The following is a 21,192-nucleotide window of genomic DNA, read 5'->3' as shown; positions in this document are numbered from 1 at the left end:
GTACTTTATACTTTTTCATATGAGCGCTCTTTACGTCTATCATGAGTCAGTCAATGACAGTTTCATCACAGACATCCATTTACGAAGGATGGCACTGATATTAACCGCCCCATCACACCCACATGCACACACAACACACATCATTTCAACCTGCTAAGCTTGTGATAGTGGAATTCTTGTTCTGACAGCTCATCTCTGCTCAAAAGTTCCTTCATTATGGTGGCTGCCATTTCCTCCAACACCAGCCTTGTTACATGCCATAATAGTTCTTTTCCGCTGCAATAGATGGCTGACCATTGTGTGATATTTCATGTTTTCAATTGGACTTCTTTGTACTTTGATGACTCTCGAGGTAATTTTCCGTATACTCTGATTTTCTCACTTTGTAAATTATTCTGAATCGTACACACTCAGATATAATATGTATCCCAATTGCCATACTTCAAAAGCTTATTTTTCTCTCGTGCTTGTGATTTACATTCTCAGCAATTGAAATTTTGTATCCTCTCTTTTTTGATGAATTGGGATTTTATTTCGTTGTTTAAAGAGAAGTCCTCTTAACGGTTTCGGTTGTCAACACTCGGAACATTTTGCCAGATCATTTGAATGGTGGTGTTATATTTAAATCTGCAATGTTAAAACATCAAGGATATGTTTCTACATTCAATGTGATATCCTAACTCGAAAATGAGAGAGCACATCTAATGTGGTTTTGTGGCTTTAAATCCCGTGTTTGAAAGATATCATTGGCTGCCATTGACTTTCACCACCAATTTCGTCATACGCAGCTGGGTATGATGACAATTAGGCTTTTGAGGACTCAATGATAATGACAAAGCCTATGTCTCATTATTATTAATATTACATGCCAGTGTTTCGAATGAGACTAAATTTCGACTAAAACTCCAAATTAAGCATGCACATTTGTTGGCTTGGATTTTGGTTTCTACAACTGATTGGTGACAGGTCCAGAATGTAGTTTGCCCCTTACCTAGATGGAGGTAGGTTGCTTCGATACTGGATTTCAGGTTGCAAGAAAACTTGCAAGAGTAGTGGAATTTAGCGACGCTATCCACGCCATACATTTATTTTTCCACTCCACTAATTTCTCTAGAATTATAGTCTTACCTGCAAATGTCTATCCACACTATCTAAACACTGAGTGGCATCGATGTGATTCTTAATTCCATAAGTACCGTAAGGTATTCATCAAGCATTTTACACTTACTTTCCTGTTGCTTATAAGCGATCACTTAAGCAAATTGAGCATCAACAATTGAAACATGTTTCGACTCCTCTTGATAAGACAAGTCCTTGAACTCCACTTGAAGATAAGACAGGTATTGTGAATGGGGGCTTTGAACTCACAAAGGTTTTTAATGTAATAGCTTGTCTACATATAATTAAACTTGCTTGGACAATGGGGCACAGGGATGGTTATTGCATATTACATGCTTTATACTCCATATAGTAAATATTGCCTGCTCCTGTCAGATCAGAGCTCCTACAACCATAAATAAAACCGGTGGATCCCTCCTATGTCAAAGGGGGAGGTTTGACTAAATGAGCAAGTAACCCATGTGAGATACAACTCAACCCTGCTCTTCTATTTGAAGTCAACTGACCATTACGGAGCGATTTATTCCTGTCAGGGGTGCAAGGACATCTATTGCAGCTTTCTGAAGGTCCAGAGGGGGAGAATTGGTGCCTGTATATCATGAACTATAATGAACCTCGGTGACAGCTCACTCCAGAGTGCTCGATCTAATGTGAGTTTTCAAAACCCTGATTGGTCGTGAATCAGGCAATCTTTCACTCTCAATCTGTATTCTTCATCAAGGCTTTGGCAAAGATAAAACTGAAAGTAGGCTCTTCATTTTTCAATTCTTTGTGACGCGTAAACGCATAATGAATTGAGAAAGTAGGCTGGTGGCAACATAGAGCAGCTGGTTGATGCATTTGGATCACTGGTTTATATTTTTTCTCTGTTTTGTCATGCATTCTGGCTTTCCAAAAAGCACAATTGGTTTATAGAAGACTCATCTATCTGTCAATCAATGTTAATCATGGAAAATAGTAGGACAATTGCCCAAAAAATACTTATATTTCTATTTATTCTATATAGAACTATATATTTTGCATTTCTACTGAATAGTGTCTCATGCTGAAATAATTAGATATTTTTAAAAATTATTAGGGAAAATTGCACACTTGATTATATCTTGTAGTTTTTTTTGTTTAGAGGACATGATTTTCCATAGGTCTGAATTTTAATGTTTGCCCAGCATTATATTCAATAAGGATACCATCATAAAACATTTTCATGAATTTAACTGCACAATTATTAAAATGTTCTTAATTTGTCATTATTGTCACTTAGACATATTGCACTGAGCAGCCAAACTTTCGTCCACTTGTGTAATACTACAGTTTCTCTTCACACTTTGTGCAATCAGGCTTAGCCTTCCCTGGTGACAACTTAAAGGATTTTGCAAGTCTGTGTCTCAGATCAGTTTTTGGTCATTTTGAGGACAAACTCAAGCCTGAGCTTTGAAGGCGGATCTTTAGATTTCCCTTAACAATGGCACATTTGCTGGTGAAGCTATTAATTTACCTGAGTAAAAGTTCACGAGTAAGAAAGATTAACAAATGCAGTGATAAAACCAATGCATCCACTTGTGAGTGTTATTTTGATTATGAGCTACCAAACCACAGTCTACTGAGCTATTTAGGTATTTTGTCAGGTATTTCAGGTTTCCAGATGGGATTTTCCCATCAGGTTTTAGCTCACCTTGATTGACAGCCACAGGTCCCCCACTCATTTGCTGGGCTTCGAGTGCACCAGAATGGAGTCAATTAATGGAGGGAAATTACAGCATTCCCTGACTCACATTAAAATTCGAGTCGTTGTGGATTTTCCGGGCAGTCCGGGGGCTTTCTCTTGACCTTCTGTTAGTGCAGAAATGTCACAGTAGTCACTGAGGAAATGGGATCCGCATATGTTATGGTGATGAAATATAACCAGATTATAGGTCTTTGTTAGAGACTTTTTATGCAGTATGTACATACACACAAAATGCGGATGCTGAGCGTCAAAGAGCTCCTAGGTTGGAGACTTGTGACGATGGGAAGAAGTTAAGATGGATGATGAACATAAAAAAGTAGATGTCAGTCATTTTTGACATCGTTATTAATTACTCTCATACTGCAGTTGATGTAGTACCCGAATTGCTTCTATTTGAGTGTTGCTTTTTATCCACATTTGTCATATAATGATGTAAACGCAAAATATATGAAACCAGCGTACCATCCATGTTTTGGGATGTGGGAGGACGGACACAAATGCAAACCCATGCATAACTCAAAACTTGAAATTATTTAATTATCTTTGGTAGTTTAAATTAGGGAAATAAAATGTATTCATACTGTTTTCCACGATATAAAAAAATAATATAATAAAAAATAATGAATCAAACATGATTCACTCACTGTATATCTTACTTTATGTTGACATACATTAAACCTCTCCTTAATATTTACTCCTAATTTCTGTGCAGAGAATAAAGAAAATATGCCAATAGGTTATTATTGTTATATTTTGACCAAGTATTATTTAAATATTTCTAGTTTATTTGTTATCACAACGTGTACAGGATTTGCGGCTTCCTGTACTGAGTTCAGTTCACTGCCAACATATTTTGTATCTATAAAATGTAGGTCATGAATCAAACAAAATAAAATGGGAAACGCATCAGCTTTATCTCCATGCACCTCATATTTTGAGAAAAGCATTATGAAGTATGCACATGTTTGATCACACACAAATGGAGAGATAAATTACACACATTGATTTATTTATTACTTATTTATTGATCTATTATTATGTGCACTTCATGGTGAAACTTTATATCTCATTATACCTGTATAATGACAATAAAGGCATTTGATTCTTTGATTCCTCTTCCATTTTTATTCTGAGAGAAAAACGCTGCATTTTTTTGTCCTGATTTAGTTAGATGTTAATCCATCAACAGGGAGTAAGTGGGTCAGTGATTGGCGCCAAGCTTGGTCTGTACCCACAAGAGGACAGATGTAACACACACACACACACACACACACACACACACACACACACCGATACACACACACCCATACACATACATGCAGGGCTTTTCACAGTATCCCAGAAGAGGATTAGACACATATGTTCACATGTGCACACACAATGATTGCTTAGCAGCATCAATGGGGGTAAGCATGACGCCTGTTGCGACCTGTGGGTCCCATGCATGCCTTAACATCTGCTTTCCTGCTTGCCAATGGGACATAGTTTGTGCAAGTCGAAGAGCGAATACTTACTAACAAATGATTTGATCTTGGAGACCGCACGTTTGCTTGCAGCTTGTTGCAACTGTTGTTGAAGCCCCTTTTTCAATGCCTGCCTTGTGCCCATTCTGTGATTAATTTTAAAGCACTGCACAATTGTAGAAACTTTGCAGCTTGTTGGTGGCATTTTTTTGCCCACCACCAAGCTGAAAAGTTTTCTGGCATAGGCTCCAACGACCACTGTAACCATTACGAGGATGGTAGATGTAAGATGAATGAATCACATAGCATGAAAATTCCAGTAAAATAGGCTATTCTGTTATGTTTTTGCAAAATATGTTTTCTGAACTTGACCTTTGTCTCATTAACTCAAGATGTAAAAATATAACAATCTATTAATAAAGTTTGACTGACCTATCTGACTGTTTTGTTGACATTCCCTGTAGCGCAGCGCCGTCTTATAGATGCATTATTAACGTAACTCCAACCTCTTCTGTAGCGCCTTGTAATATAGTGCACCTTACATATGGAAAAAGTTTTAAAATATGCCATTCATTGAAGGTGCGCCTTATAGTGTGGAAAATACGATAAATACCATCCAATTTTTCAAACAAAAATGGGTCATTTCACTCTTAGTTTTTTTTGAACCTCCTTTTTTGGCTCTTTTTGCCAGTACTTTGTTTTTCAGCCATGTATGTTGTTGTTTTTATTTTATTTTTTATTTTTTGAGTTTTCTAATCCCAGTTCATTCTGTTATGGCACTACTACAGTCCAGGATGATGCTGCCCCAGGTACCCAGGAGTACATTATGTTACGGCAGGACTCCATCCACTCTGCGGATATAAGGAGTAAAGGGTCCCCCTTTCGTGCTAAGTGTCACGAAATATTCTGCTGCCCGCTGAAGCAAGCCGTCCACAAAGAGAACGCTGAGCCCGAAGGTTTGTTCGCACTCCCTCCTTGTTTATATCTGCTCATGCTCCCCCTGCCCGTATCCGTCTACTCCCCCAACTCCCTCACCACCAATCTCTCTCTCTCTCTCACGCTCTCTCTCTCTCTCTCTCCCCACTTCTCTCTCATATTCTGTGTGAACTGATAACTCCCTTAAAGCTTAGACTCTTTTATTCCTGCCCTATTTTTTTTGTTGAGAAACTGCTGTCCCTTTCTAGTACATTTCCAAATATGTGTACTGAATGTTGAGATTGTGCTTCCGTGCAGAGAAGCTGTAGGGTGAACCGATGTTTAACTAGAGGAACATGATGAGAGAGCAGAATTCAAATTCAAAGCATCATTGTGTGTCTGATCTATGTGACCTTCGTCATCTTCTCATCATATCGCCTAACCTGCAGAATTTAACTAAAATGCCTCAGAATAACTTTTTTGACCCCTGTGACTTTTACCTTTTACATTTTTTCCATTAAATCTAATCACCTCCCCCATTTGTTATTGAAAAATATCTTTCAAAGTTGATGATAACCCACTTATTTAGTATTGATTAATTCACAAACATATTAAATAATCTATACACGTTTTATGTGTATCACAATTTTCCTTTTTACATTAAAGCATACAATACATTAGATTATTATTAGTGTTGATCGATTAATCTAAGAATTGTTTTCCCTAAAAAAAATCTTGAACATTACTATTGTTATTACTACATTAGTTTAATCTTTAAAATTAATAATTCATTTCATCCATTTTTTCCCACAAAAAATCTTGATTATTTCTATTATTATTTGATTAATTTAATCTTTAAAGTTAATAATTCTTCTCCCATACCACTCAGAAGAGTGAAAACTTTCCGAGCTGCTGTGCTGTTTGCCAACTACTGATTTTGTGGGCTGGTTTGCCCCTGAGAATTGTTAACATGCACTTCCTCTTGACCTGTTCATGTCTGACCGGATGTGCAGTTGCCGGATTCGTTAAGATCTAGTCCCCTGCTGTAGTGCAGATGTGTTATTCGGTTTACTTGGAGTTTTACTTGGATGTGTGTGACTTTACAAAGGAGGGGCGAGGAGATTTAAGCTCTTACATAAGCTGCTCATGAGGACATCATTATGGGGGAAAACTGTGTTAAACCAAGTGCAGGCAACACACATTAAGACACAGATGTGACGCTGCAGATTTTCGAACGCTTGACTGCATCATTTCTCTATCACTGCCAAGAAAATCGGATGGAATAATTATATTTCATGCTACCATTAAGTTTTCTGCATTATTCAATTGGGTTACTGTATAAATCAGTGTTTGGTGTTAGTTTGGCTGACCCATCGACTCCTTCTCAGGAGTTACTTCTGTTTGCTTGTTGATTTGTTTTCCACTCCCCATTGTTGCCCAAATAATACTCAAGATGAAGACTATTTTGGTAATTATTTGGATAGAGGTATCATTTCTGGTTGAAAAGGTTGCAGAAAGAAATAAAACCACTTAGTAGCACCCCTTTATCTTCACCATGATGCGCTATTGTTCAGCTTTAATCAATGATTAAGTTAATGTCTAAAGCAATAGCAACACCCGGGGAAATTACAACATGAACCAAAAAAAAGTTAAAATATCTATAGTGGGTAACAATACTTAAGTAAAAACACATAGAGTTACTTGAGTGGTTTTCCTCCTTGAATGAATGAATGGGGGGAAAAAAATCAGAATTTGACTGTTCATACTGTGCATGGAGAAAACAAATGTGGCATAGGGGCACCTGTGGTTTCCTTTCCCTCTTCTCCCAACAGTTGAAAACAAAGCAACATGCCTGGGGTTGCAAATCTGTGTAAATAGAGCATTTATAATGCAGGCCACTGCCAGTCCTGGTGTTTGTACTCGCATACTGTGATTTTTAGATACACAGATATTCACAATGACATTTCAGCACAAATTTCTGCCACTTTTCCATCGAACATTTCTTCCTACAAAGAATAATCCTGCCATCCTTAGTCATGTGTTTTAAATTGTGCCATGGTGACAGCTGCTGTCATATTTTTTACAAAATTGGAGAATGGAGTGTTCCAGTTTCACAACGCACTAATGTAGTTAAACACCTGTGCTGCTCAACATTCTGTTCACTATCTGCAGCAATTATTTTCATCCGCAAAGCCAAAATGGCTCATCTGCTACTCACTCAGCCATTGGAACGTAAGCAGGCCAGCATCTCTATTCATTTCCCACGCCCGATGCAAAATACATGGCATTGATTCACCGCAATGCCGACGCAGCGCAATTATCTTTGACAGGGCCGCCATCGCTCCTCATAACTGCGGTCCGTCGCTTGGCCTCGGGACTATAACAGTAACGTGCTTAGTTTGCCTTTGCAGTCCGTCTTTCGACACAAAATGTTGTTTGTCACACTACGTTTTGATGAATAAATGATGCAGCCATAATGTGATTCCATGACTGGTCGGCTTGGCTGCCAGAAAAGTCAAAAAGTCATGTCAAATATGCAGTTTGGCAGCAATTTTTTGACCTATTAAGGGACCTTCTTAAAGCTGATAAGGCTTTTTTTTTGTTATGATGTTAAAATTGGCTCTTATGGAACTAAATGTGATCCATGCCTAAATGGACCTTAGAACTAAATGCAATCCATGCTTGAATGGAACTACAAACTAAATGTGATCCTTCACGATATGGGCCACCTGATGGGGTAGTGTGTCACTCGTCTGAGTTCTGCGCTGGAAAGCGTGGGATCAATTCCCGCTTGGTGGTACGATTCTGAGTGCGTATGCTTGTTTGTTTCTGCGTGCCATACAACTGACTGCTGACCAGTCTAGGGTGTAGTCTCCCTTTTGCTTGATGTCAGCAGGGATTGGCTCCAGCAACCCCCGCAACTTTTACGAGGATAGATGATGAATGATCGGAACAGATACGAAGATTCAATTGATTGGTGCTGAGACCACACCTACAGAAAACAAATATAACGGAAAAAACTAAAATGGTATTTTTCTATTGTCTTACCTTTATTTGTGACCAAATTGAACCTCAAATAAAACAGTTAAAGATCCTAATGTGTGTCAAAATATTAAAAAGAGGGCACTACAATAATTTAAAGGGTAAAAAACAAATTTGGCATTCAAATCCTGTTGTCTTTTATCTTTTCACAGTTATTCCAACCCAAACATTTTCTTCTCAGCAATTCTGAGTGTGACATTACAACAATAATTGATGACCCAATCTAAAATGACAAAACGGTCACATTGCAACAACATATTTGAAAGCCGATAAATATAATGCTAACAGATTGCAAACATCTGCAGCTCATTCTGATGCATCATCAACTTCTGTTTGCTGATGTGTTTTTTGATGAACATAATATTTCAAATATTATTTTTTTATGAATGCAACATCTGTCACAGAGCATGCAAACATAACCCTTTCACCATAACCTTTTCAGCATCGTAGAAGAAAGTACTGAATCCCATGATAGGCTAGATTATCCATTATTTAAGAGCTGAATTAAATTAGACATCCAACATTATGTTTTATATTTTTATAAAATAGTCAGCCTTGATTTTGTTTCTTACTTTGCTTAATGAAACCCTCTTATGCATATGCTACAAATAAACCCTGGTACAAAATCCCTTTTTTACATAAGTAAGATAGAGAAACAGCTGGCATTTAAGATACAAATAGGATGGATATGAGCTATTTATTCAAGAAATATTTAGCAAATAGGTTCTCTACTTCTACAAAAGACCCAGGATAAAGACAAACTTTAAATTGCCCCCTCTTTTTCACTGCTTACTTCACTGCTCTAGCCTTGACACTGATTGTTTGTGTACTTGCTTCCTAATGGTAGTTAATTTTCTGGATCATGTCCAGGTTGTTCTACACTTGCTTTTGCCAATTCAGTGTCCACTCAAAGTGCTCTGTGGGGTGTCTTTTTTATGCCTGTGCTCTTAAATCTTCAAGAAAAGAAAGGAAAAAACACAAACAAGTGAACTATAGTACAAATAGACGTGTTGTTGATTTGCATCTGTGTTTTATATTCAGGAAAAGTATTGTAGTATTGTATATACTGAGCCATGAATTGAGTTATATTCAAATAAATCTGTTGGGCTGTAGATATTTATGTTGAGCACTGGAGCCTGTCTATGGGTTAGAAAAAGCCAATTCTTTGACAACAGAAAGAGAGAAAAAGTTGCAAGGGGATTCATTTTCAGTGTCATGGTTTGAGTTTTTAAAATATACCCGTTGTATGTGTGAGCGTGAATGCCCTGAAATTGGCTGGCCATCAATTCAGTGTCCCCTGCTTGGTGCCCAAAGTCAGCTGGTATAAGATCCAGCACCCTTTGTGACCATTAGCAGATGTTATATTGGATAGGAGAAACCCAAGTGTACAAACAAACACGTTACTTATATGATACCAAATTGACACATATAAGTATGTAAAGGAATTCATGTAAAACGTTCATTGTAACCTCAAATAATCATCCAAATAAAATGATCCGTCACATTGATGAGTGGTTAGAACGTCTGCCTCACAGTTCAGAGATCGAGGGATCAATCCCCGGTGTGTTCTGAGTTCCCGTTTGGGTTTTAGGCTGGTTGAAAACTCTAGATTGCCTCTAATTATGAGTATGAGTGTGAATAGCCGTTGATCTCCTTGTGCCCTGTGATTGGCTGGCAACCAAGATTGGTTCCCGCACCATCACAACCTTTGTGAGGATAAGCGGGAAATAAATGAATGATTGCTTCAAGCAGGGTGACTAAGATTCTAAAGAAATTATTAAAACATGCTTAATGGAACTCACATGGAGTGTGCTTGTCAAATATTCATTCCCCTTCACTACATCATTAGTATCCCACTGTGATCAAGGTCATTTTGAATGTGTGCCAAGACAATGGATAGGTTAGATATGAATACTGCATGCTGTTAATGAAAGGATCATTCTTCAATTGTCAAGACTGCTAACGGGCTCACTTAGCATGCAGCTCAATTCTGCAAAATATAGTCAGTCACGTGCTCGTTCATACATCATTGTTCTTATACACGCTGATACATGTTTAGCCAGATTTATGTTTCATATAAAGTTTTATGGATGCAATCAATTCAGAGGTTATATACCTTTATGATTTTTTTTCCATACTTGTTCTTACTGAATTTGTGTTTCCTTTACACTCTGGCATTTTGCTTTATTCATTCATTCATTTATGTACCATCGTAGGGACACTGGAGCATATCCAATCTAACTGTGGGCGGGGTGACCCTGAATTGGTTTCTAGCTAATCACAGGGCATAAGGAGAGGAACAACCACTCATTCAAATGCGGGATTCCATTTTCAAGGCAAAATGAAGTGTATGTTTTTTGCCTTCAGTCGTAGATACTAAGCTAATCGTTTCGGATAAGGGCAAAGACGTCCGCCATTAGGTCGCCCGGTATCACATTCCTGGGAAAAAAATCCTCCCTCACTGATGCTCTCAGCCGTCCTGTACGCTCAGAGAGCTCTATTTTCGGAAATAGACAATGGCGACCGTCGTAAAGTCATCCGGGCCTCGCATTAATGAAACAAATTCAACCTCACTGTGGCTCCTGGCCACCCAGTCCGCTCAGAAAGCTATGTTTCCGAGTAAAAGACCGGTACCTGCCATCTTGTTTGGAGCTGAGTTCATTAAAAATCCCATGTCTTCTGACAAAAAATGTGAACCACTGAAGCCGCAAAGTAGTGAATGATCACAGTATTGAGAGTTGTATGATATATTTTACTCTCACTCTTTTTGCCTAGGATTTTTAAATTTACATTCACTAAAGGAAATATTAAAAAGAACAATAAAAATATATTTTATAATCCCGCGAAAGGCAATACTTATAATTTGTTAATAATGTGAGGCAAAAAGGGGCAATATTTTTTTAAACATCTCATCATTTGATAATTAAAATGCCATTAAAAAGGCTGCTGTTGTGCACACGTGTGATCTGGTGGATTATTATTGCGTGTATGCGAGTACCATGATGTAATGGCCCTAATGGGAGGACTGATGATCTCATGCAAATCATCAACATCATCATTAACACAAAGTCTCCATCTCTAATCTGCACTGCCGAATGCCACAGCGTTGATGATTACGCCCTAATCGCTTTGACCCTGCATGATGATGTTGCATATTGCAGGTCACGCTTGGAGATCCAGGAACTTTCCTCACTCCCTTTTGTGATTTACTTTCCTTGTTGCTGACCTTTTAAACAAAACATCAGCAGCTTACTTGATTTTTTCCTTCAATCGTGCGTAATGGAATTATTCAATCACATTAAAGCATAACACCGCACTAGTTGCGTAGCTGGCTTTAGGCCTCTGGGGATAGGAGATGCCCAGAGGGAACTGGTGACATTGTGTAATTACTCCCCCTCTGGTCAATCAAAGATATGGAGCCTATTGTTATGAAGGCCCCAGTGGAGGAGTCTGTTTTGATTATAATTATGAATTAATCTTGCAAGGCTTACTTCTTGGACAGTACAATTGCATGGACTAAAATTACAGCTTCAATATCAACACTACACTGTTAATAAAGAAAAGTATTGCACATGTCAATTGTTATTGGTAAATATGTGAAATAATGCTTCACCAGGGGCGGCCCAGGTGATGAGTGGTTAGGGTGTTGGCCTCACAATTTTGGGATACTGGGTTGATTCCCATGTCGGTCCTCTTTTTTTCGTTGTACTTCAGTTTCACCCCACATTCCAATAGAATGTATGGTAGGCTGTTTGAACATCCTAAATTGGGCCTAGGTATGACTGTGAGCGTGAATGGTTGTCCCTTTCCTCCAATTGGCTGGCCACCAATTCAGAGTGTCCGCCCAAAGTCAGCTGGGATAGGTTCCAGCATTCCCTGTGACCCATGTTCAGAAAATGAATGCATGAATGCTCTGCTATAGGGTACTTATTTACCTATTTTCTTATATGTTGCAAAAGTAAATTACATTTGTGTCATTCCGTGAAAACTATTTTTCAGTTGTAAACTTAATGCCGTCAAAAACTATGACAAATATTTGACTGAAACTAAACAGCACTGGGTGTGCCCCAGTGGTTAGTGCATCAGCCCCGTCACCCCCGGGGCTGAGGTTTCGATCTCAGGTGGGTCTCACTCAATGGATTTTGCATGTTCTCCCCTGGCTTGCATGGATTTTATCGGGGTACTCTAACTTCCTTCCACATCCCCAGAACCTGCTTTGGGTAATTGAGTGAACACTAACTAAGCCTAGCCTAAGAATTTTCATCCAAAACACTAAAATCGCTGACAAAAACAACATGTCAATGTATCCTTGAGTAAGCTACTGATCATGTGTCATCATTAGTTGAAAGAGGAGACTGTGTAAGACAATTAGAAGACAATTTACCATCAAATATCTGACTACAGACAGCTAAAAAAAAACCTGGACAGAATCCACGCTCTAAACCTGGATCGCTTGTTTTGCTTTTCAGATTTGGTTGTTACACCAAACTAAAAGATCAGTTGTTTTTTTGGTAATCCAACATGCATGCAAAAGAACATCAATGCAAGAGAAAGATGAGAGAAAAAATGATAAATGAAATAAGCACAATCTAACACACCAAAGCAATAAGCTTCTGTGCCTTTGTACCATTTGGCTTCTTGTTTTCTGATGACTTCATTAGCGCAGCAGCACTAAAGATCGCATGAATATGAAAGAGCGGTTCATTCCTATTTAACCGTAGGAGCAGGCGATTAGATGCTGCGTGCAAGCGTAAACAGATTAGTGATGTCGCCATGCGCAGCGGGCGGCCGCTGTTTCCATTTGTACTCCTGTCCTCCCGATGCATAAAACAAATGCATCACATCCATTTTGCTTCATGAATATTCTCGTTTCCATACAGAACGCTAGTCTCATGTGTTTAGCGTACACGTTTCGCCTCAAACTGACCTTTTTGGGGGGTGGGAGGGTTTTACGTCTCTCTGCAGTCTCAGTTAAGATTCAAAGTCATATAATAATGTAGACAAAATGATTAGATTAGATTAGAAGAATGTGTTATGATTTAAAAGTAGTATTTCACCAATCCAAGGCCTGTCATTTTAGCTGTTTCACACCATGTGCAGACAGAGACCCACTTTTGTCTCACTGCTGCGTTTTGCCCTACTTTTTATACCGCCGCTCTGAATGGTTTTCTATCAGCGTTGCACCGCTCCTCCCCAAAGCTCATCTCGCACCATCCATCGCTATTACACGTCTATTGATTGATCTCTGAGCTGACATCATCAGCAAGAGCGGCAGATGAAAAGCAGGCATGAGCTCACTCTGTTTATGATGGTATGTAACGTGACCTACTTAGCCAACAGTTTGTGTCAGTAGGACTATGATGTGATTTTGGGATTTTTGCCATTTTACCCACTCTAATTCTAGATCTGCCATCAAATAATCAATGAGTACTTGGCAGGTGATAGAACCCACAACTCTTTTGAAAGTCAGGTAATTTGTTAGATACATGAACTAAAGTGGATCCAAATACTCCATTTGTGATAGATAGTGATTTAGTAGAAGGATATAGAGAGGCAAATAATTGGGTTTCTATCATCTTCAATAGCAGTAAATGAGATATTAGTAAGTATCCTATATTTATTCATTCATTCATTTTCCGAATTGCTTTCCACAAAAATTGCAGGTCTTATGTTTTTTTTAAATAAAAAAGGAGAGAAGTCTCAAAATCCCCACTTTTTTGTGTATCGTCAAAACATTTATTTTAGATTTAAAAAAAAACCTAGTGAACTTCTCTTCAGTGACATTTTTTATTTTGAATTAATCTAAAATGTTGAAAATGTATTACCTTTATTTGTACTTTAATCTATCTTGTGTAATGTTATATTGTTTTTCAAATTTTCTAGTATTCCATTTCAACATTTGTTTTTGGAGTTAAGCATAAGAAAACAATTGTAAACATCTACATTCAATGACTTATACAATTGACTGATTCATTGCTTATGCAAAAAAATTTATTTTGAAGTTCCTTATTACAATATTTTAATACCCACAAACTACATTTCTAAACCTATAATAATAGGTTAGATCGCGACATCAGCCTTCTGAACTGTGGTTCAGAAATAACTAGGAACAAAAAAAAAATTAATTGAACTCAACACGTTTAAGGAGACATCTTGTACAAGTGTATGCAAATGTATGGCCATAGACATTTTTTTTTATTAGTTATGAGCACACCAAAGACACTTTATGAATATATTGAACCATTTACTCGCTCCGCTGTCTCTATTTCAGCTATTACTTTGGTCTTTTGAGCACACGGAAATAATCCCATCATATCTGAGCTGCTCGATCCCCCCAGTGTTGCGATCCATGACTATTGTAGGATCGTGCTTTCCATCCCCAGAAGTCTGATCTGGAGTCAGATCCCATTGTGGCTCAATGTCATCCAATGCGAGTGCACCAGCGAGTCCAGTCAGCAATAGTGTCCCAACTCAAATAAGCTTCATTAATGCTTACATCCAAGTTGGCTCCACAGCATATTTGACTTCTTTTAATAATTCACAGTTTTCCTTATGGACGTGCCACTGATGTGGTGGTGTAATGTTGAGGTTAGAGATGTGCTTAATGGTCCCGAAGAGATCCGGGTTTTCTTTATTCTTCTAGACTGCAATTGGCTGACCACCGATTTAGGCTGTCCCCACCACCTCTGGCCCAAAGCCAGCTGGGATAAGCTCCAGCACCCACCGCAACCCTTGTGAGAATAAAATGAATGAATGATTTTCTAGAATTCTTCGAACCACAGAAATTTAGATGATGAGAAAAGTCAAATATGTGCAAGGTTATTCGAAAGAAGAAAAAAAGAATATTGAATATGTCTCTTAGTATTACTTGATTGCAAATGTTTAATAGTTTTAATTGTATGCCGGGAAGGTTATATTTATTAACATTTTTTTTACTTCATATAATTTGGATTTTTACTAAGTAATTTCACATTCATCATTTGGATTTTTATTAAGTAATTTCACATTCATACGCAAGTTCAATTTATATTTTTATATTATTTATCCTTTGCTACCAATAATGGTGATCATTTACTGTGGTGGAATAAAATAATTGTAAGTTGTTTTTCGTAACGTTTATGAAGTATCAACTTTGATATGATAGGATAAAAAAAAAGCTTTAGAAATTCTCATAGAATGACTTCATCAAAAACTAAAAAAAGAGCGCCGCGCTGTATTGATTGACGGGACATTTAAATTATTTTTGTCTGTTTTTTTTCTTTCTTTCATCAGTGATGTCTCACAAGTGAGAGCAATATCACCTCATTCTGTTTTTGGACTGTAACAGAGGTAAAATTGGCATTGTTTTAATACAATTACAATCTTTAAAAAAATATGACAGCTGCTTTGACAGCACCTTCTTCTGATCCTTTTATTTTATTATTTTCCTTCCCCTTTCGCCATGCTAGAAGCTGTCTTCTTTTCTTAGATTAAAGGAAGGAGAAAGAGGGACTAAAACTGAGCTATTTATTGTCGTCTCAAGTCTTAAAATGACGCCTGGTTATGCCAAAAGGCCTCCAATGACTCACCATATTTAATTTACATTTTTCATTGCTTTGTTTTTGGCAAGTGACCATCTCTTGCTCTTGATACCTTCCTCCAGTTTACCCCCTGCTTCTGATAAAAAAAGAAAAAAAAACGTTTATGCCGCTTGTATGGCAATGTCCTACCCAAAGATCTGAAAAATACTCTATCAATAAATTCATCTCAAAATAAGGTGCTGTTGCCATGATAAACCTACTGCCAGTTTTCTTCTATGTGGCTCTTTCTAGATTAATCTATATTGCCTGCCACCATTACCGTGGATTTAAAGTGAAACTGTAGAGATCCCATTAGCAATATTCTATGTATTTTCGGCTATTACTAAAAAGGCATACATCCTGGAGCTGTGATTCCCAAACCTATTTTCTCTAAGATCTTTTTTAAAGACCCATCCACCTCCGCATTGATATACTTCATGTCACAGCAATAGCCAATATAGCGATCCCTCCATAATTTAAATTTTGTGGATTCAATGCATTTAAGTATTCATAAAAATACAAATAAATACACAGGACATGTTGAGGTGCGAGAGAGTTACATCTGCATCATGTTAAACGATTCTCAGAGGCATTCACATAAGTCACATGATTGGTTCCTGGCACAAAATTGACAAATGAGAGCACCAAAGAATCCATTATGATAAAACAGTGAGACCACTGTTCAAAGTGGCCTTATCCCATGAATTATTGGGGTGCAGCCAATTACATGAAAGCCTGTCTGAGGAAAGCAACACACTTGATCAAATATTGTTGTTAATCTATTGATGGTAAATTGATCGACCATTTGGGCACCCCTTATATGGACGTACCTCAATTGCCACTGTAAACACTTTAAATTTCCAATGTTTGAATATAATTAAAAATTTAATTAATATGGGAAATTAAAAATATTTTCCCCAATAATTCATTTTTTTCCACATAGGGTAAAATATGATATTTGTCCGATTGTAAGTTTGTAAAACATGAGATTAACGGACACATTGTTCATTTTGCATTGTAAATTTAATGACTGGTTACCCGATTTGGACATAAATCATCTCCAATTGAATCTGAAAATAAGCAATTTAAGACATGTTTTCACTTCAAATCCATTGTAGGGGAGTTTAGAGCAAAAAGGATGAGCATTGTGTGCAATGTCAATATTTACAAACCTTCCTGTTTTAACCCATCTGTCTATCTACATACAGCCTGGGGACAGGAAATGTCAATCAAAGTGACCCACAAAACCCCAGGGACTCATTAAATACTTCACCAATTCCATAACTACCCTCATGGGATTATTAAAGTAAATCTATGTCTAGAAATGCGGGGTCATCTTATTGTCACACAGGGAAAAAAGGTCTATCATTCATTAGATACCACGTCAAACATGGTTGGTATTGCATCATTGAGACAACTACTATTGATTCTGACGTTCCATTATGATTTGTGACCTATACTCTGGGCTCCAATCTATTTCTTCAACTAAGATATAAAGATAATGGCTCAAGTAGTAAATTCACATGGAAGTGTTTGAATTGGGACTATTGGAAATAAGGTTAGAGCACAATGCTGTCTTTTATCCATTTAGTCAGAAATACTTAACAAATTTGCACTTAACAATAGTTAAGTGCACATTTTTTAAATATTTCTATTGCCATTATAGCTCTTCGAACCATTTGAACTTGAAGTGTATGCAGTAAATGTATGAGTCCAGTTCAAATGAATTATAGATGCTTACTAGTTTCAAATTAAATCAAACTGTACTACAGACGGATAAAAATGTGCACCACGATTGGTCGTCTATCATCGTCATTGGTTTTCAATCACCCTTTTGTGGATACTTACTATGAACCCAAAACTGCAGTAAATATTGCAGACATAGTATTTGTCCAAAAGCCAATGTATGAGGTCCTTGTGGTAAGTTTGTAAATGTCCAGACTGCTATTTATTTCACTCCTCTTCTACAATTTGTATGATTATGAGGCAAACTCAAGAAAAAAAAAAAGTCTGGCAGGCTCCGCACACACTGAAACTGCTCCAGCACTTTGTTTTGCTGCCATATTTAGACTCCATTGATGATCTGTGAAAAATATTTTGGTTGTTTTTGTGCTAAAAAGGGAAAAAGAAGTGAGATAGATTTGTGGCAGTGCTGATCACCAGCACTTTGAAGCCAGTGACTGAACAAAAGTTTAGAGGTTACATGACAGATGCTTGAAATTCTGTTGGTTCCTAATTAACTGCAGCATATTGCTGTAGACGAAAAAAGGAGGGAAAAAATTCAAGATGGAGTTGGTGATCAGAATAGCACATGAAAATGACAGTTTTGCCTCACCATGTTTTTTTTTTTTTTACCCTAAGGACACATTTAGAGGAAAGCGATCTGAAGCACAAACGTAAAACTGATGTGTTGCTGTTGGTTTAATTCCGTGTTCCCATGACTTTTTTGGGCTGTTAAATCTACCTGTACACAAATGTGCATGCAACCTTATAGTGGGGTTTCATACACTTACCACGAGCACCGATGTCACCAATATCTTCACTCCTTTACTGGCAAATATTTAGTGTAGAATTATCACCATCTAGAAATCACCCAAAATTCCCTTTTACATTGTTTAAATAGCGATGAATCAGTGGAATGTTGTCAAGAGATTCACTGTGGAAGGACTTTTTTAAAATGTTTTAGTTTTCAATCCCCCCTCTTGTAGGCCACCGCCTTGTAAATGATGGGGCTCGTTCACATTTTTACACATGCTACCCTGGTTGTGTAAAGTGTAAACAACCCATAATCACACATTAGAATACAGTATAAAATACCAGTTGGTCTGCCATTTCATCGAGCAATAAATACATTAGTGTGTTGGCCAGTCCATTGGTCAGTTCATCTTTCTGTCCACCGGTTGTTCTTTTGATAAATGTATTAGATTGGTCCATTTGTCTATCGGTTAATCTGCCCATCATTTAACTATTCATAGATCTGTCGATTCCATCTGTTGGTAGTCAGGTTGGTGTGTCTATCAGTACTTTTGTCAATATGCCAATTGATCTATTGGTCTTTTGGTTGGTCTTGTTTAATCTGTCTATTGGTTGGTCCATTAGTTGTTTGGTTTATCTCTTCAGTTGTCCATCAGCCGACCGTCCTTTGATTAGTCTGTTCATCTCTTCATCTATTGGAGACTCTAATAATAATAATTTATTTGACAATCATTCAGTCACTAACGCATTTTCAACACCACTTATCCTTGTCGGGGTTTTGGGGTGCCGAAACCTATCCCAGCTGACTTCGGGCGGAAGATTCCCGCTTCTGATGGTATAGTTGGGTGTGCAAATGGTTAACTGTCTCTCTGTGTGTCCTACGGCTTGCTGGCAACCAGTCTTCGGTGTAGTAAGCCCTTTGCCTAAAGTCCGCTGGCATAGGCACCAGCCACTCTCACAACCTTTGCGCGGATACACAGTATGGGAGATGAATGAATGAATTGACCTTAAGTGACTTTCACTTTTCCGCAGTAATATTCAACGCCCATCCTTAAAGAACTATATCTATCCTCTCCCTTCCGCCTTTGTCTCACACACCCTTCTATGCGTGTGCAGTTTCTATGGCAACGTGCATGACGTATTGCCGTGATAACCGGAATTCAGAAGATCTCTGTAATTGTACAACACACAAACACACAACAAGCAGACACAAAACTCATTTTTTGATCTCTTCCAATGTGAAATAATGACTTAAATTCATTCATTCTTCTTCCGTACTGCTTATCCACACAAGTCACGCGGGCTGGGGTGCTATAGCCAACCACGGGCAGCAGGCGGACACCGAACTGGGTGCTCGCCAGTCGCAAGGCACAATGAAACCGACAACCACTCATGCTTACAATAACACCACTGAGTGGCAATCGAACCCAGATTGCTTACATCGTAGTGAGGCGGAAAAACCAATGCTCCATCTGGTGATATTTTGCTATCTATCAGAAATGGTCCTGACAATAGTCGCTTCTGTCTCTGTTCTAAGGTCATTTGCATTTAAATGCTGTTGTTGATGAATTTCAGATTCAGTCTTAGATGGTTAGAGTTTTGCAACAGCTGAGTTCATGTTTTTTATTTTTTTTTATTTTTCCCTGGCAAACAACTCAAATATCCGAATACTCTTGCATCTTGTTCACTGTAGCTTGGCATATTTTTGTAAAATAGGGTGTTGATGAGAGAAAATGTGACACGTGGTCTTGAGGTATTTATTGAAAGCCTACAGTAATAACAGAATTAATGATGTTTTTTGTCCCACTTTTCTCATGTTAACTTTCATTAAATTAAGTGGGCACCCTCATGTTTGTATTATTTGTATGGCATTCATAATCTAATCTCTACCCTCAAATAATTTCTTCATTGACATAACAAACAAAGGTGTGAATGTGGTCAGTATAGTCACTGTAACAAGCTCAACCGTTTAGGATCTTACGCCATCTAGCGGTCAAATCTCAATTTACCATAAGTTCCGTCCAATCATTCTACCATCATGTATCGAGTGGAAAATGAACTGGAGCCAATTCCATTTGTGTATGGGAAATATGGGATGAAATATACATATTAAAAATAATATTTTTTCTAATAACAACATCATTTACTCATCCAAATACATTTAAAGGTAAAAGAGAACATAAGTACTTATGTTAACTCTTTCAGTAGAAAGTGATAGACATATAATCAAGGAAGCATTTTTAAATACAAAAAAGCATGGACCTAGGATTTTACAGGTAATTCTTTAACCTACATCTAAAAATATTTATATACAATAAAAATGAAGTGAGGTAAAAAAAAGCAACTTGAGCAATATCAAATGTAAAACAAAAAGTAAGAACGTTTAAAAAAGTAATAAATTAACAAAATAACCATTCACTGAAAAATGTTTGAGCCATCAGAAGAACAGAGGAGTGTATAAATAGAAAGTAACTCACCCGAGGTTATAAATAACAATGAGTATTTTTATAGGATGCAATAAAGAGATGGATGACACATGATGGATTGTAATGCTTGCACATGTAGTCAATTTGTTTGCAGTAGCAGACTGCACGATGTTCGAAGCCGTTCTACCTGTTTTGACAGAGGAGACAAAAGTCCTTGTTTGTCTGCCTATTGTGGTCTCACTCGATCGCCTGTCGATATTCGTTCGCTCTAGAGTAGAAAAGTCCCACAATAACCGGTTTAGTCGGCACATTATCGGATCACTTTACAGCATGCATGTAACATGAGAGCCAAGTCTCATCTGCTCCTCCGGATGACAAGAAGTGCCCATTTTTGACCACTTTTACCCTCAACCTGACCTCCCGAGGCACACACGCCCTCCAGATGAATGTTTAATGAGGCTTGAAGT

At 37.7% G+C, this 21,192-nt stretch overlaps 1 protein-coding gene across 4 annotated transcripts in view; it reads left to right on the top strand.

The window, feature by feature from the left end:
• The window catches only part of fgf13a (fibroblast growth factor 13a), a 75,429-nt gene that overhangs the window by 35,138 nt on the left and 19,099 nt on the right, over nt 1–21,192 (top strand). For 2 of the 4 annotated variants that reach the window (XM_077732839.1, XM_077732838.1), the window contains exon 3: nt 5,097–5,264. The exons of 1 other annotated variant lie outside the window; for it this stretch is intronic. In XM_077732839.1, the coding sequence (XP_077588965.1) occupies nt 5,097–5,264 (168 nt within the window). Of the gene's footprint in view, nt 1–5,096; nt 5,265–13,846; nt 13,868–21,192 lie in introns of those variants that run through there. One more of the 4 variants, XM_077732843.1, reaches the window with a different exon arrangement.

This window comes from Stigmatopora nigra, chromosome 14 (assembly GCF_051989575.1).
Source record: "Stigmatopora nigra isolate UIUO_SnigA chromosome 14, RoL_Snig_1.1, whole genome shotgun sequence".
NCBI classification, from domain to species: Eukaryota; Metazoa; Chordata; class Actinopteri; order Syngnathiformes; family Syngnathidae; genus Stigmatopora; species Stigmatopora nigra.
This window is presented reverse-complemented; position numbering and strand designations above follow the sequence as displayed.